At 31.7% G+C, this 14030-nt stretch overlaps 5 protein-coding genes across 8 annotated transcripts; 2 read left to right on the top strand and 3 right to left on the bottom strand.

Moving 5' to 3' along the window:
• The first annotated feature begins 1197 nt into the window (after positions 1–1197).
• LOC119830839 lies at positions 1198–2675 on the top strand. The gene is made up of 7 exons (XM_038353994.1): positions 1198–1214; positions 1278–1343; positions 1427–1624; positions 1692–1913; positions 2003–2132; positions 2211–2306; positions 2392–2675. The coding sequence occupies exons 1-7, from the start codon at positions 1200–1202 to the stop codon at positions 2538–2540; spliced, it is 876 nt and encodes a 291-aa protein (XP_038209922.1). The 5' UTR covers positions 1198–1199; the 3' UTR covers positions 2541–2675.
• On the bottom strand, positions 2647–3829 carry LOC119830840 (transmembrane protein 203-like). Of its 4 annotated transcripts, none has more exons than XM_038353995.1 (3): positions 3527–3822; positions 3282–3450; positions 2952–3207 (listed from the first exon to the last, which is right to left on the bottom strand). In XM_038353995.1, the coding sequence occupies exons 1-3, from the start codon at positions 3677–3679 to the stop codon at positions 3098–3100; spliced, it is 432 nt and encodes a 143-aa protein (XP_038209923.1). In that variant the 5' UTR covers positions 3680–3822; the 3' UTR covers positions 2952–3097. The 4 variants fall into 4 exon arrangements, with proteins under 4 accessions (XP_038209926.1, XP_038209924.1, XP_038209923.1 ...); XM_038353999.1 differs by having other exon boundaries at positions 3055–3207; positions 3286–3450; positions 3527–3829; XM_038353998.1 differs by lacking the exon at positions 3527–3822 and having other exon boundaries at positions 2647–3207; positions 3286–3428.
• Positions 3830–4412: 583 nt separating this feature from the next.
• On the top strand, positions 4413–5134 carry LOC119830831. Its single transcript, XM_038353982.1, has 3 exons — positions 4413–4579; positions 4654–4781; positions 4849–5134. Exons 1-3 carry the CDS (start codon positions 4518–4520, stop codon positions 5064–5066), a joined length of 408 nt encoding a protein of 135 aa, XP_038209910.1. The 5' UTR covers positions 4413–4517; the 3' UTR covers positions 5067–5134.
• A 101-nt stretch (positions 5135–5235) lies between these two features.
• LOC119830827 lies at positions 5236–6148 on the bottom strand. The gene is made up of 4 exons (XM_038353979.1): positions 6013–6148; positions 5762–5884; positions 5587–5674; positions 5236–5507 (listed from the first exon to the last, which is right to left on the bottom strand). Exons 1-4 carry the CDS (start codon positions 6101–6103, stop codon positions 5345–5347), a joined length of 465 nt encoding a protein of 154 aa, XP_038209907.1. The 5' UTR covers positions 6104–6148; the 3' UTR covers positions 5236–5344.
• Positions 6149–7178: 1030 nt separating this feature from the next.
• LOC119830866 lies at positions 7179–14025 on the bottom strand. The gene is made up of 10 exons (XM_038354037.1): positions 13805–14025; positions 13605–13702; positions 13298–13483; positions 12393–12507; positions 11829–11901; positions 11331–11478; positions 10253–10388; positions 9699–9851; positions 8898–9058; positions 7179–8358 (listed from the first exon to the last, which is right to left on the bottom strand). The coding sequence occupies exons 1-10, from the start codon at positions 13892–13894 to the stop codon at positions 8172–8174; spliced, it is 1347 nt and encodes a 448-aa protein (XP_038209965.1). The 5' UTR covers positions 13895–14025; the 3' UTR covers positions 7179–8171.
• Between the last annotated feature and the right edge of the window lie 5 nt (positions 14026–14030).

The following is a 14030-nucleotide window of genomic DNA, read 5'->3' as shown; positions in this document are numbered from 1 at the left end:
AAAAAGAAAACTTGAGAGTCAAATTACAAAATGAGATTCAATCTCTTCTACACGATTGTAAAATAAAAAATGAAACCGTAATTGACATTAGTGTAATGAAAAAAAGTGAAACGAAAATATTAGAGATTTCACAGAACAAGTGGCCAGATTTGCACAGTATTTCTGTAGCTGAAAATTTAATGGTAAACTGTAAAATCTCTTATGATTTATGTACTAATATATACTAAACTGTACTGTTCTCATAATAACAGTTTCAACCCTATCTTGATTTATGTGTGTTAAAATATTTTTTAATTTATAGTTGCCACATATCCAGCTACAGAGTGTTGATCTAGACATCTTAAGTGTAAAGCTTGACAAGGTAACATAATATAAGAAATTTAATCATCTTAATTATCTCAATAGATGGCGTGGCGTGTCCTTTAGACACATGAAACCGAAAGAGTAGAAGAAATTCGATTAATAATAAAGCACTTCAATGCTATAAAATTAGAAATACATAAACTTAACGTATAGTGATCTTGTTTATTACCTGTATTATTTTAAATTAAAAGCTTTCTTCAATAATACTTGGGAAGAATAAAAGAGTGTGAACTGTAATAATTTATTTGAATATTTTTCTTTTTTTAATGGAGTATCTAGGAGAATATGAGAATACAGTTACTAAGCAATAAAATTTGTATTCTGTTCCTAAACTAATTATTTTCAGATAAAGAGAGTTGAAAATTCAAAGCCTATACATAAAATTGAAACCATGGTTAAACAAGACACAGAAATTAAAGATAGAGCAGAAAAATTAACAAAAGATGAATGTATATCTAGCTATTTTGATATAAGCTCAAAAATAGCCATTGAAACCGATGATAGCAAAAACCAAAAAGATTTTTCAGATAAAAAATTGATTCATATTTTAGAAGACATTAAATTAGATAAAAATGAAACATATAAAATAGTAGCTAATGTTAATCCAAATTGTTTTCAAAATGCTAATTTAATTAAAGCGAAAATCTCTGAAAATACAAATAATGATGATATACAGAAAAATAAGCACACTAAGGTTTGGCATTGCTTATTATTTTATTTGTAATGAGACCAATTCAATAAAATTCCTTAATTTTTAGGATGATGATGCCCCTGAAGAACAGGTATATTCAACAATATGTAATACAGCAAGTGTAGTCTTACCACCCACACAATTTATGGACTGTTCACAGGTAATATTGTCAATATTATTACATTGAATTGTTGTAATGATAATCATTTAAATTTTTTTTAAGGGTAATCATTTTGAAATATCCGAACAAGGAATAAATCCTGATGTCAAAGAAAAACCTTCTTTTAAGGTAATTCCATACAATCTACACAATATTAATACATTAATAAAAATGTAATTTATTGAATAATTTGTAATTTTTACGCTTATTAGATAGATGCATCTCAAGACAGCAAGAAAGTAATATTTGATATAAAAGAATATCAATATGATGATATACAATCTAGTGGAGAAAATAAACAATCAAATACAAGCTCTGAAAGCTTCACACAAATGAAGGAAATGATTTTGAGGAAACATAATTTGGATTCCTCACCACCATTTGTTTTTACCAAAAATACATTGCAACCGGTAATCTGATAAAATTAAATATAATGCTAATTCAAAGAATTGCGTACTGAAAGTTTTGTTTTTATAGAAATCAGGAAAAGATCCCACTTTACCCACAAATGAAACCATCATCACTTCAAAATTCTTTGAAGATAAAGTGGATAGGTGCAATGTAAACAATGAGATATCAGAAGTGAAAATTGATCAAAGTGCAGTAAAAATGCCTGAGGATGTTGTTTCTCAAACAAATGAACATGATGCTGATTATCATAAACTTTCTAAAAGTCCTCAAAACTGTTCTAGCCCTAAGGTACTTAAGAACATGAAAGAAAATTGTCATCAATCCGATACTATGATGTAAGAATTGTATAATTTATGTAATGATGTTTTATTGTAAAGGATGGACAAGATATGACAGTAGCTGGGTTGTTATTCACACATGGTCCACAAAGTATACCAGAATCATTAAACTTGTCTATGAGTACTGCAGAGTATGAAGAAGGTGATTCTGATTTTCCTCATGGTATAGGTAATGATATTATAATATGTCTGTACATGGACTACATTCTTGTTAAAGTAACATTCATTATTTGTATTTTGTGATCAGATTCTAGCCTTCTACTCTCGCCTAAAGCAGATATAGCTTCATCAAGTGAAAACAATAATGAACCTTATTCACAAGGAATTCCAAACTTTCTATCAGGTTTAGTCATAATTTTTATTCTTTGAATTTTAGACATTGCAACATATAATTCAATAACTTTTAAATACTTATAATTATCAAACAGGTTTAAGAAAAACTGGTTTATCTTTGTTTGGTGCCAAGCCTGAAGATATAAAGCCAGGGTCCACCTCTGATAATCAAGACACTTTCACTTTTACTTTTAGCGGTGATGACAAGAGAAACAGAGGTGGTTTATTTAGTATGTTTCATTAATATCCATTTTGTTTAATACTTTTCTTCATTGTATTTCAAGTTCCACAATTTAATGTGTTAATAAATTACAAAGATAATAAAAGTCAGTATTATTATTATAATTTTATATTTTATTTATGTTTGAATATATTTTACATGGATTATATTTTATTGATGTAACTGACATGCTCGTACTGCTATTAACTGTAATAGTATAAATAAAGGGGCAAAAACTTCACTGAACTCTATAGCAGAGTCCCCTTGAAGTTTTCTACACAATAGGAATTTGAAGACAAAAGTTAGACCTAAGAATATACAACTCCAGGATGCTCTATAAATTGAAGCCTTGTATGAATTTTCTAAAGTCATTCTTATGCAAACGATACAACAAAAATATGCATTCATAGCATCACTTACAAACAATGGCGCAAATATTGTCCACCAAGCACTATTCACAATACCATCAATTTTTAAAGCTAAAAGGGCTGAAAATATTGTAATTGTTATCAAGTTTATCCATATCTCAAATACTGTGAGTCCAATCCACTGCACAATTTCACTGAGTGTAAAAAACATGATCACTGGTTTGCCCCAAGCATAGCAGTTCTAAATATACGAATGTGAATAGAGGATGAATGTCTTACTTGGGCACCAAAATCAAGTTCATCTGTTAATGGTTCCAGGTCATCTGAAAAGTACAAGCAGTAATGTTACATTCAAATACTCAACTTTTTATAATTTCCCATGAAAATTAACGCTTACCTACTAAATCTACAGTCCCTGTGTTAACTTCAATTTGACATGTTCCGGCAAATAGCGTTTCTAGTTGTAATGCTAGGTTACAGCATCTTTGTATAGCAGCTCCGAGACCATGTAATATAATATCGTTTTCACCTTTGGATAAAAGGTCACAACATTTATCTAACTGAGCCTGAAAACATTTCAATTGCTTAAATATGATGAACCGTGGAAGAGATTAATAATTAACCAAAAAAATTAAGAATCACCTTAAAATTAGTCTTTTTCGTAACAAATATTACATTATCGCCGTCCTTGGGCCGTAGCGGCAAGCGTTTCTTCAATGCATAATTCTTATTAGGTCTACGTTTTGGATTACTTTGTTCGTGTTTCTTTTTATTAGAATTGTTTTCATCTCCCATATTTTCCACAAATATCAAAATTGACAAATTTACAGAAATTTGACATTTGGTATGTATTGGGAATGTCACAGGGCACAGATTAATATAGTATTACTATGGACGTAATATACTTGGATGAAAATTCAGGTGCTGTGCAGTGTACACTGAACATAATCACAGTACCTATGTATCTAAGTACCTGTACTAAACAGGATAATATTATCCTGTTAAGGATTGCCAGGGTTAAATAATTTCTTTAAGTATAAGAACAAATGAAACAATCTAGATAATTGATACAATCATCACAAAGAATCGTTTTTTTAAAGTACCTATATATTTATATTGTATTCGTTGTAATTTACGATTTCCAGCTACATCATTAGCGTTACAATATATTAAAACACCTGAGACCCGTCCCATCTTCGCACGTGTGTAATAAATAATACATGATATATACCTGCATATAAACCTTCCTCTTGAATCGCTCGTATCTATTAAAATTCCCATTAAGCCCTGATGTATAACTTTAGAGTAAGTATACAGACACACAGACGGTGGAAAGCGAGCTTTTTAACACTTAATCTTAAACAAATTAAAAGATATTTATTGGTTTGAGTTTGTAAACATAAAGTGAATGGGTCATTTATCTAGATAAATAACTTTATAAATATCAATAAAAAAATATATAGATGTTGACAAAAGCATGTCTATATTAGTCTTGACACTGTTACTGTTTTGAAGAATGTAAATTACGAATTTTATGCTGCTGTAGACAATGATATAATCACAATATAGCAAAATTTTGTGTAACATTCAGAACATGTAGTTGTCGTTTTTATTCACCTATCTATACATTGAAATGGGCTGCGTGTGTTGCTCCTTGAGTTCTTTTATATCCATCGTATTAGACGCACTAGAGAGGTAAAGTTTACAAAATCAAGGATTAAAAACAATTCATTTATTGATTACTCTTCATTTTAATCATACCATTTCAGGGTATCACTATGTACGGTCTGTGCAATGCTCACATGCTGCCTCATGCTTACAATAATAACGGTACTGGTCATTGGAATAGGTATCGGATTTCACTATTGTTTCGTACAAAATTCGGTCGAGACTATGGGTACGGTATACCATCACATACTTTTATATTTTATTCAAGTTCTATCGCTTATTCTGTTTCTTTTTAGAAAAAGCTGCACAAGCGGCTGGTGCTATGAGATCAGGGGCGCCTAAGCCCAGTAACCACGTCATGCGTTCGGTTGATAAGGCAGTGAAACGTGGATTCGCGCATCGAATGGCGAGAAGGGAAGCAAATCCTCCCCCTTTATATAATGACATTAGTAATTCTTCATCTTATGTAAAAACTAATTCAACAAGTACAAATCAAACTGTTTCTATGATGTAAATTTTTAAGTGTTTGTCAGTTGGGTGTAAGCAATTGTAAACCGTTACGTTTCAAAATAAAACTAAGCATATAAGTTACATAATTTATATTTGTTTCAATTTCATTGTAAAATAGCAAACGATTTTAATTAAAACTAAATATTCGCAAAATAAACATTATCCCAATAATTTATAGACGATAAGTACACACTCTTCAAAGATATTAGAGACTGAGCATCATCCATATATTATGAATATACCTACAATTTTAATCACAACCATGGACGTTGATATTGGAGATTAAGCAGCAAGAGGTGATAATGGTGTTGGCTCACTGCTGTTCAGTGGTCTAAAAAATGGAATGCCACTAAGTGTTACGTTATTGCGGGATCGACGGTAACGTCCGATTAGTCGTCTTGCAAGTTCTCTTTCGTGAGGGGATAGTTCCGGCTCTTTTGGTGGCCTGAAATACGAATGAATTATTTCTATTATCTTTAAAATATTTTATTTTATTTATATATTTTGAATATGCAGATAGGTACCTTTCAGTTTCTAATACAATAACTGGAGTAACGGATGTTTCTAGATATACTTTTTCTCCACCTTGTTTTCTCGCTGAACGTTGTACCTCTGAAAATAATATATATATGTTTGAGAAAAATGAAATAATATATACCTATGTCTGAGAAAATGTGATTTGTTATTCTTTTGATTTACCTAGAATAGGTTGTGGCGCATGTTCAACTTCTGTTCGATTGACAGCTACTAGGCGCACAATCGGGCGACTGTCTCCACCCGCTCGTCGCACTATTGTTTCTTCTGTCGTCGTTCTGGACGACACTGTAAGAGTTAACAATAAAATATCCAATAAATGTAATGTAATATTCTACCAGTCATTCTACTAAAATTGTTTCCATTAAATAAATATGAATAAAAGACGATATTTTATGAAACATGTAAACACTCACTAGCAAATGAAGCGAGCTCTTTCTGTGCGTAGTGATAACCGACAGAGATCCCATAAACCATTAAAACAATGATGGTAAACATCAGTAGCATTAACAAAAATGCACAGCATGTCCACGTTAAAACCCTTCAAAACGAATATTACTTTATTATAATAGTTCAGCTTCTAGGGAACAAAAGCATAAGCTATGGCAAAATTGATGAAGATAAATTATGTAAAAGTTACTATTTATAATATTTAGCACAGGCTGCTATAATAATAGCATATTTAAGCATAATACTAAGTAAGAAAGCGAAGTTGTACTAAAGTTAATAGAAATATTTATGGTGATTACCTTTCAATACAAAAGATGATAGAGCAAAACACAGATTGTATAATACCCATTTCTGTTATACAAATTCAATTAGGAGCTGTAATAATTGCAGACGATATGTATCTATATTTTAAAGTATTTAGGTATTATGAGGTTATTTAATATTTATATATTTAACAGATGTTGGCAGAATACTATAAATACCTTTTTAACCTGTGTGCTTTTATTTCAATAAATTTGACTATTAAAAAATCTTAGATTTGATAATTTAGTACATGGATGAGTATATTGTTCTTTAGCAATGCGTCAAAATTATCCATAGATGATCTGATATAATCTGTCAGTAAACGTTAAAGATCCCATAGTTTTTATAAATAGTTAAGTAGGTAGAAGTAGGTAGATCCTGGGTGTCTGAAACGAAATGAACGAAGACTAGCGTTTCATACGCAGTACAAAGCTCGTTTCTGAAAGCGCATGTATGCGTTTGTATTATCACAATTCCCACGCGCTACTCGTACGAGTGTTGATGCATTTGTAAGTTCGTATAAAAGCGATTAAAATACTTTCTTCTTGTTGTAAGAAGCCTCTTCTCGGCAAATATTATTTTTCCATAACACAGTATCCCTACATTCTTACTCTATTTTTAATATATTTAACAATGTCTACATAAACAGTGCTCAAAGACATCCAGAAGGAATTTTTGAATCATTTATCATCACTTCGGCAGTTCTGGGTAAAATGTATTGAGAACTGCTTTTAGTCTTCATGACATTATTACATTGTACATATTAATGACACCCAACATCTTTTTCGTCTTATCAGTCGACGGCGAATATAAAATGAAAAACAAACTATTAACAAGAAAACATTTATTGAACAACTCGTGTAATAAAAATACAACAGTCTCGAAAATTGACGGCACTCACAACCACTAAATAATATCATCAGACCACATTTTTATAATTATGCTTCGTGTATAAAATTTCAACGAATTTTTTATTGCTCAAAAATCTTAAGGTAACAAATACATAGTATAATTAATTAAAATTTATAAAACGCTGTGGTATCTTAGAACTAGAAAAGTAAACACAAAAATATAACAAATGTAAATTGTACGCATAACGTGTACTTTAATAAAAAGGGCAAATATACAAGAAAGGTGCATTGAAGTTATATGAATTGTGAATCTATGAATCAATTATTTTAAACAGGATTTGAATTTAATTGAAAATGTTTGACTTGATAATATCCGATTGATTCTCGCTTATGCACGTAAGATATTTGAGCGAATTTAACGTTATTGAGATTTAGGCTTAATCATTCTAAGTCATATGACAACAACGCATTAAATAATTTAATAATAACAACTACGTAAATTTAGCAATTGAACTGCAAATGTAATATTGTAACTGTTTATTAGTAGTTAATAGTTATAGACATTTAAAGGTAAACGAAATATACAAATAATCCCTATTAATAAAAATAATTAGCATCCCAAACTTCAATGCTTCAATGTTTAATGAACAGTATTTCTATTTTTTTTTACAATTTTACTTATCGTACATATTTTACTAGCGTCCGCCCGCGACTTCGTCCGCGTGGAAAAGTCACTTTGAGCTCACGCTCCCTCGCAGCGCACGCAGTGGAAGCTCTCAATAGAGAAAAAAAATCTCCCGATTTTGAATCATTCTCCATCGGTACTCCGCTCCTATTGGTTAAGATCAATAGTCTTCCTTAATAAAAGGGCTATCTAACACTGAAAGAATCTTTTTAATCGGAACACAAACAAACAAACGGTTCACCTTTATTATATTAATATCGTTAATTTATTTAGTTTGTCAGCATGTCTAGGGGCGCTTCCCGTGCAGCATGTCCCACAGCGGCAGGTCGGCGAGCGCGGTGTGCAGGTGGCGGCGCAGCTGGTCGGCGAGGGCGGGCAGCGCGTGCGCGGTTGCCGCGCCGCGGCACCACGTGCCCACCAGCGGCGCCGCGCCGCTCAGCGGGCCTAGCCCTGTCACGTGCACGTCCATGCCGCTGGACGATAATGTGAGACGTTATAAAGAATTTAGAGGATGTTTTAAGCGGGGCTAAAAATTTGTTTTGGACAAAGTGCTAACATGTTCGGATGTTTAATTAAGTAAAAAAGTAGAAATATAAATTTATAATAAAAAATGTAGAAATATTAAAATGCCATTTGGTCTGCCATAAATATAATATTTCAATTAATAACTCAACATCACAAGTCACAACACCACGGACACTAAACAACACATACACACTCAGACATAGTGTCTTGTAATTGATATAATTGCAGAAAATTTTGAAATTCATTGTATCGTAATATAAGTGATTAAAACATACATATACTGTATATATCTTTGTACTCTAAGCAAACCGTTCATAATAATTCTCTTTTTACAAGTATGATCTAAAAGACTAAACACTGGTTTCCTAGCTCATTCCTCCGTCAAATAATTAAATATATACAAATAGTGTATGAAAAATTTTCGCCAATTTTTTTAAATATAATTTTATTTGGTATCGGGCCCCACGTGGGGCGTCGCGGCGCTCACCCGCAGCGGTGCACGGCCAGGCCGTCGAGCTGCGCGTAGGGCTCCCAGCGCGCGAGCCCCACGCTGCAGGCGAGGTGCAGCGCGCTGTCCGCGCACGCGACCGCCACCCGCCCGCCGCAAGACACGCCCATCGCCTTTATACGGTACGAGTCGTACCCCAGCTGGTGCAGCGGTTTAATAGTCATTAGTTTGTAAAAAATGTTTCTAATGATATGAGAAGGGCATGTCAAAAATTAACGCAGTACGAAGTTTTGAACGCCTTTTTTGGTGACGTGTCGTGAGATTTGGCGCGAATCCACCGCTCACACTGATTGTTACGCGACATTTGAAACTTTGTGTATGTATTGTAATATCAGTGGATTTTATTTGAAAAAAAAAAACACTATTTCAATACAATTAACTGAAAATATTTACTCAACGTTATTTTTTCTTAAGAATAATTGCGTGACATTTGGGAAGTGGATTCACTCTACGTGAGATATGAGAAGATATGCTTTCAGGTTCTTCTATAGTAACACCTTACGTTATAAATATTTGAATATGTAAACAAAACTCACGATTAAAAACTTTCTAGCTTGTTAAAATTATCACACAGCAACACTTTTTCGGCTTACTTTATTAAGGAGTCTTCATTAAACTTAATTTACCTAATTAAGTTCAAAAATACAATTGTCTTCACAAAGAAAAATAGAGCCAAAAGGGCAAAGTTATATTGTTGACCAGAGAGTAAAATCACATAACCATATAAAAAAACCATAAATATTACAGGTCTTATCATAAAACTTTTCAATCAAACCCTACCTGCAAGTCCTTTATCCGGAGGGTGACATGAAAGCTTGTTTTCATGGGGTCGGGTCTGGTAACGCTCACGTCATTGATTCGGTTGATGGTGGCCAGGTTCTTTACCCAGCCCGTGTCCGTCTCTAGCTTTCCGATAAATGATATTGAGCCAATCTGTGTGATGGTAGGTTGTTAGAATTAGTTTTAATTTATATTATATTAAAATTTCTAGGGCCAAGGAACTAATCAACAAAATATCTCAGCTATGTATATTTATATAGACATAATTTCTGTTTTAAGGAGGGTATTCTCTTCTGTGTCAAAAGTCCAATATTATTTTTTATTAAACACAGAATTAAAAATACATATGAATAGTAGAAAAATAGAGCAGGTATATTGTGAAAGATTTAAGATACAAAAACACATTTATAATGTTTTCGTGAGTCTTCGAATATTTAGGTGTTAACTAATTCTGTAAAGGCAGACTATTTTCTAGTCTTTCTCTGCCTATAATCGTCTTCCAAATCCCAAACAGTTAAGTATCTATTAAATAATCTATTTCTCTAATGCTTTACCTTATGCATAAACGTTGTATGTAATGGAGGTATTTCTAGCACTTCCTGGCAGGTCTGTAGTAGCGTCCTCCTCATATTGATCAATATCATGTCAACAATGCGGTTCCCGTTCTGTGCCAAATTGCTCACCATTGAACTAAGAACAAATTGATACTAATAATGGCTAGATGTTTGGAAATATCCTTTAAGCACACCCACTTTATTTTCAGAAAAGTACAAGTATAAACAGTGCATGTAATGTTTTCCATTTATCCTTTGGGTGGAGGTGGCACTTCAGATTCCAAAACCAGACCAAATGTCATCAATTTCATGAAATGATCATGTGAAACGGTTCACAGCCTTTATCCAGGAATAAAAAAACAAAAAAGAAATATATATATATATATATATATAATTGAGACACTTCTTAGTTTTTGAGAAAATCGGTTGAAAAGAAATCAAAATTTTAGGAACGTCCCAACGCCTTCTATGTGAAAAATAAAATAACAAGTATTTAAAGGGAACACTTCAAAAAACTGGAAGTAAGGGTAAAAACAAATTTTTGCAAGATTCAGGATTTTATAGGAATTTGTTCGCAATTGATGACATCAATCTAAGGTTTATTCAATGGCAATGTAACTGGGTCAAATCAGTGTACTGGAACATGATAAATAGAAAGTGGCAATAGCCTATTCCTTTTTTGTAGAAACGACTTTCTATATTGTTGTAAAGAGCCAATTCTTCATAAACAGTGCTATAAGCTGTTCTGGATGTTGGTTCGAATTTCTAGGCATTTTCAGAGATGGAGTATAAACAATAAACTAAAATTATACATTTTATGTGTTTAGACTGGTAGTGTAATTCACGTCAAAAGTACATCAAATGGTTTTTCGTATAAAAATGATGTTACTTAAAGAAAAACCTTATAAAGCCTTCACTTCTATGTTAAATAAAGAAAATCTTCAGGTAGCTGATTTTCATTTTATTAAGATTTTTAGTGGCACAGGTTTTATTTTCATTACTTTCTAGGCCTTTCTTGGCCTGAAGAGGTTTGAATGATCTCCTAGTATGATATTTGAGGCAAAAAATATGTATTTACCTGAATGCTTCAAGCATACTAGGATTGCAGCCAACTACATCAGAAATGCTGGTGGCTTGGTGTAGAACTTTCGCTAGATGACGCTCTAGTTTTTGACGCAGTAGTGCATACAATGGTAAGGATATTGCAGCTGTTAGTGGAAGATCATCTGTGAATTGAAAGGACTTAATGGTATAATTTTAAAGTTGAAATTTGATTGCGGATAAAACATAATTTCAACTGTATAAATGAGTTAAATGTTCTTTATATTCTTCATATACTCATAAATAAATTAATATGAATGTGAATGACACAAGGTGATTAACTTAGTAAAGTCTTTTGGCTTATATTAATGCAGGCAAATGCCATATAACTTGTACTGGTATCTTTTAATCAATAAGTATGTCATTTCAGCCTTAATAATTTCCACTAAGGTACAGGGCCATATTCAATTTTATTAAATATTGTGATCTGATTGATAAGCAATGAAGTTTCCTACAAAATAGTTTTCATACATACCAATGTGCTTAGCCAATTGCTCAGTTGTAGTGAAATCATATCCACCACTTCTTTGAGGTGAAGGCCATGAAAGCTAAAAAATATATCAATTATTCAATAGCAATTAGCTCCAGAATATATTACAATTAAGTATTTTGTAATTACAAATAGCATTTTGATAAGAGACTTTCCAATGAAGGTTATCAATAATCTGTTTTATTCAACTCATATTTCAACTTTGTTTAAAATTATTACAATAAATGCAATTTATTTTCATCCAATGGTATAATGATAGATTAAGCAGCAACCAAGTTAAATGCAACATAAGCATACTAGGTTCCTTAGATTCAGAATTAGTCTATCCCCATTTTGTCCCAGGAGTTTCAGTTTCAGTGACATATTGCATGTATTTCCAGTATAAAACCATCCTATTAAAAAACCTTTATAATCAATTTTCCCCAGGGTTGACTGGGACAATATAACTGTTCACCTTGCCTACTCCAGGTATAAAACCAATATTTCCACACCCACCTTTCTTTTCCTTTTAATATTAGGGTATAAGTATAAATTATGCATTGACATTACCTTAACTAAAACTTCATCATGAGTAAATTCAATTCCAGGATTAATATATGAGAAAGCATCATCCTCCAGGACCAAGCCCACATTTACATCTGCAATCATGTTTGATAATGATGCTCTGAAATGGTAATATATACTAATAATAAAAATATCTACTCATGTTACAGTAGTTATGTAGTATGAAAATGTTGGAATGATTTTTAATTATGATTTAATGAGATGTCTGATTAAATAACAATTTTTTAAATGTGTAAAACAATTTATTTCTAAATTCTTATCTAAAGAAAGGAATAGATTTTGATGATATTACTTAAAAGGAATTTAGTCAATTAGATTAAAACTCTTGATAAAATGAAGCAACAAAACATGTTAATTTTATATTGTTTGATATAAAGTTAGTTATGAATAGAAAATATTATTAGGGGATATATAAAATATATACATAGATAAAAAAATGTTGAATATAAACTGAATTATACCTGTTCCATTAAAATTTTCCAATTGGGTACAGACCTATAAGTTATTTTATATTATTTTATGCAAATTACTTGACAATAAAAAAATACATAAATTAACAAAAAAAAAAAAGTGTTACTTCAGCATACTGTAATAATAAATTTATTTCAGCATATTATACATACTTATTGCATTAAAAATCTGTCTCTTGCATACAGTTTCTCCACAAACAAACATATCTTATCACTATGCAATTTGAGTTTATTAATAAAGTTTAATCACTACATAGTATAAAACAAATTCACTTTCTCTGTCCCTATGTCCTATGTATGCTTAAAACTTTAGAACTATGCAACAAATTTTGATGGGTTTTTTTTTAATAGATAGACTGATTCAACGGAAGGTTTATATAGCCGCGGGCACAAGCTTGTTTAAGTGTATACATTACTTACATAACATGACCTTCTGACATGACGGGTATGAGGTTGTAAAGGTTTTCATTAAAGGCACTGTACAGGCCTCGCACATTTACTTCACCCAAAGAGCATCTCAATGACAAGGACATTGATTTGAGATCTAGAGACACTGACTGCATGTGGAATGTTGGAGACTTGACTAGTTCTAATCTGGATAATGTTCTGTAAATACATGGTTATTTTTTTTAACTGATTAGTTTAGAATTGAGATTGTTTTTATTCACTGATTAATGGAGAATTTTCAGTATTATTAATGTATACTAATATTTTGAAAAATACTTACACCTGTGTATTTTTAGCAAAATAAGAAGTATCTTCGAGTGTATCGGTTTTGACTTGTTCACCATTTTTTGTTTGTTGTATCGCGACGTTCGTGAAACTCTGAGAAGATAATTTAAGATGAAATGATAACAAATGAAATGTTAAAATATTATATTTCATTAGCAATTTGTAAATATGTCTGATATACGTGGTTTTATTTACCCTCTTGATAACATCTTGTAAATTTGGTTGTATATCTGTTAGAAGTTTTTCAAGTTGTTCTTCAATATCTAAAGTTTCTTCCTCAGACATGATGAATGTTAACGTTTTTCATTAATTTAACTTATGTATTGGAATTTCATTGTAAACAATATTCATCGATACGAAAACATATTGGAATTTCTTGACACTAATCTGAACGATGTGACGTTTACTGTTTTGCAATCAT

The sequence above is a fragment of the Zerene cesonia genome, chromosome 12 (assembly GCF_012273895.1).
Source record: "Zerene cesonia ecotype Mississippi chromosome 12, Zerene_cesonia_1.1, whole genome shotgun sequence".
NCBI classification, from domain to species: domain Eukaryota; kingdom Metazoa; phylum Arthropoda; class Insecta; order Lepidoptera; family Pieridae; genus Zerene; species Zerene cesonia.
The sequence above is the reverse complement of the archived record's forward strand: the minus strand, read 5'-3'. Positions and strand labels throughout refer to the sequence as shown.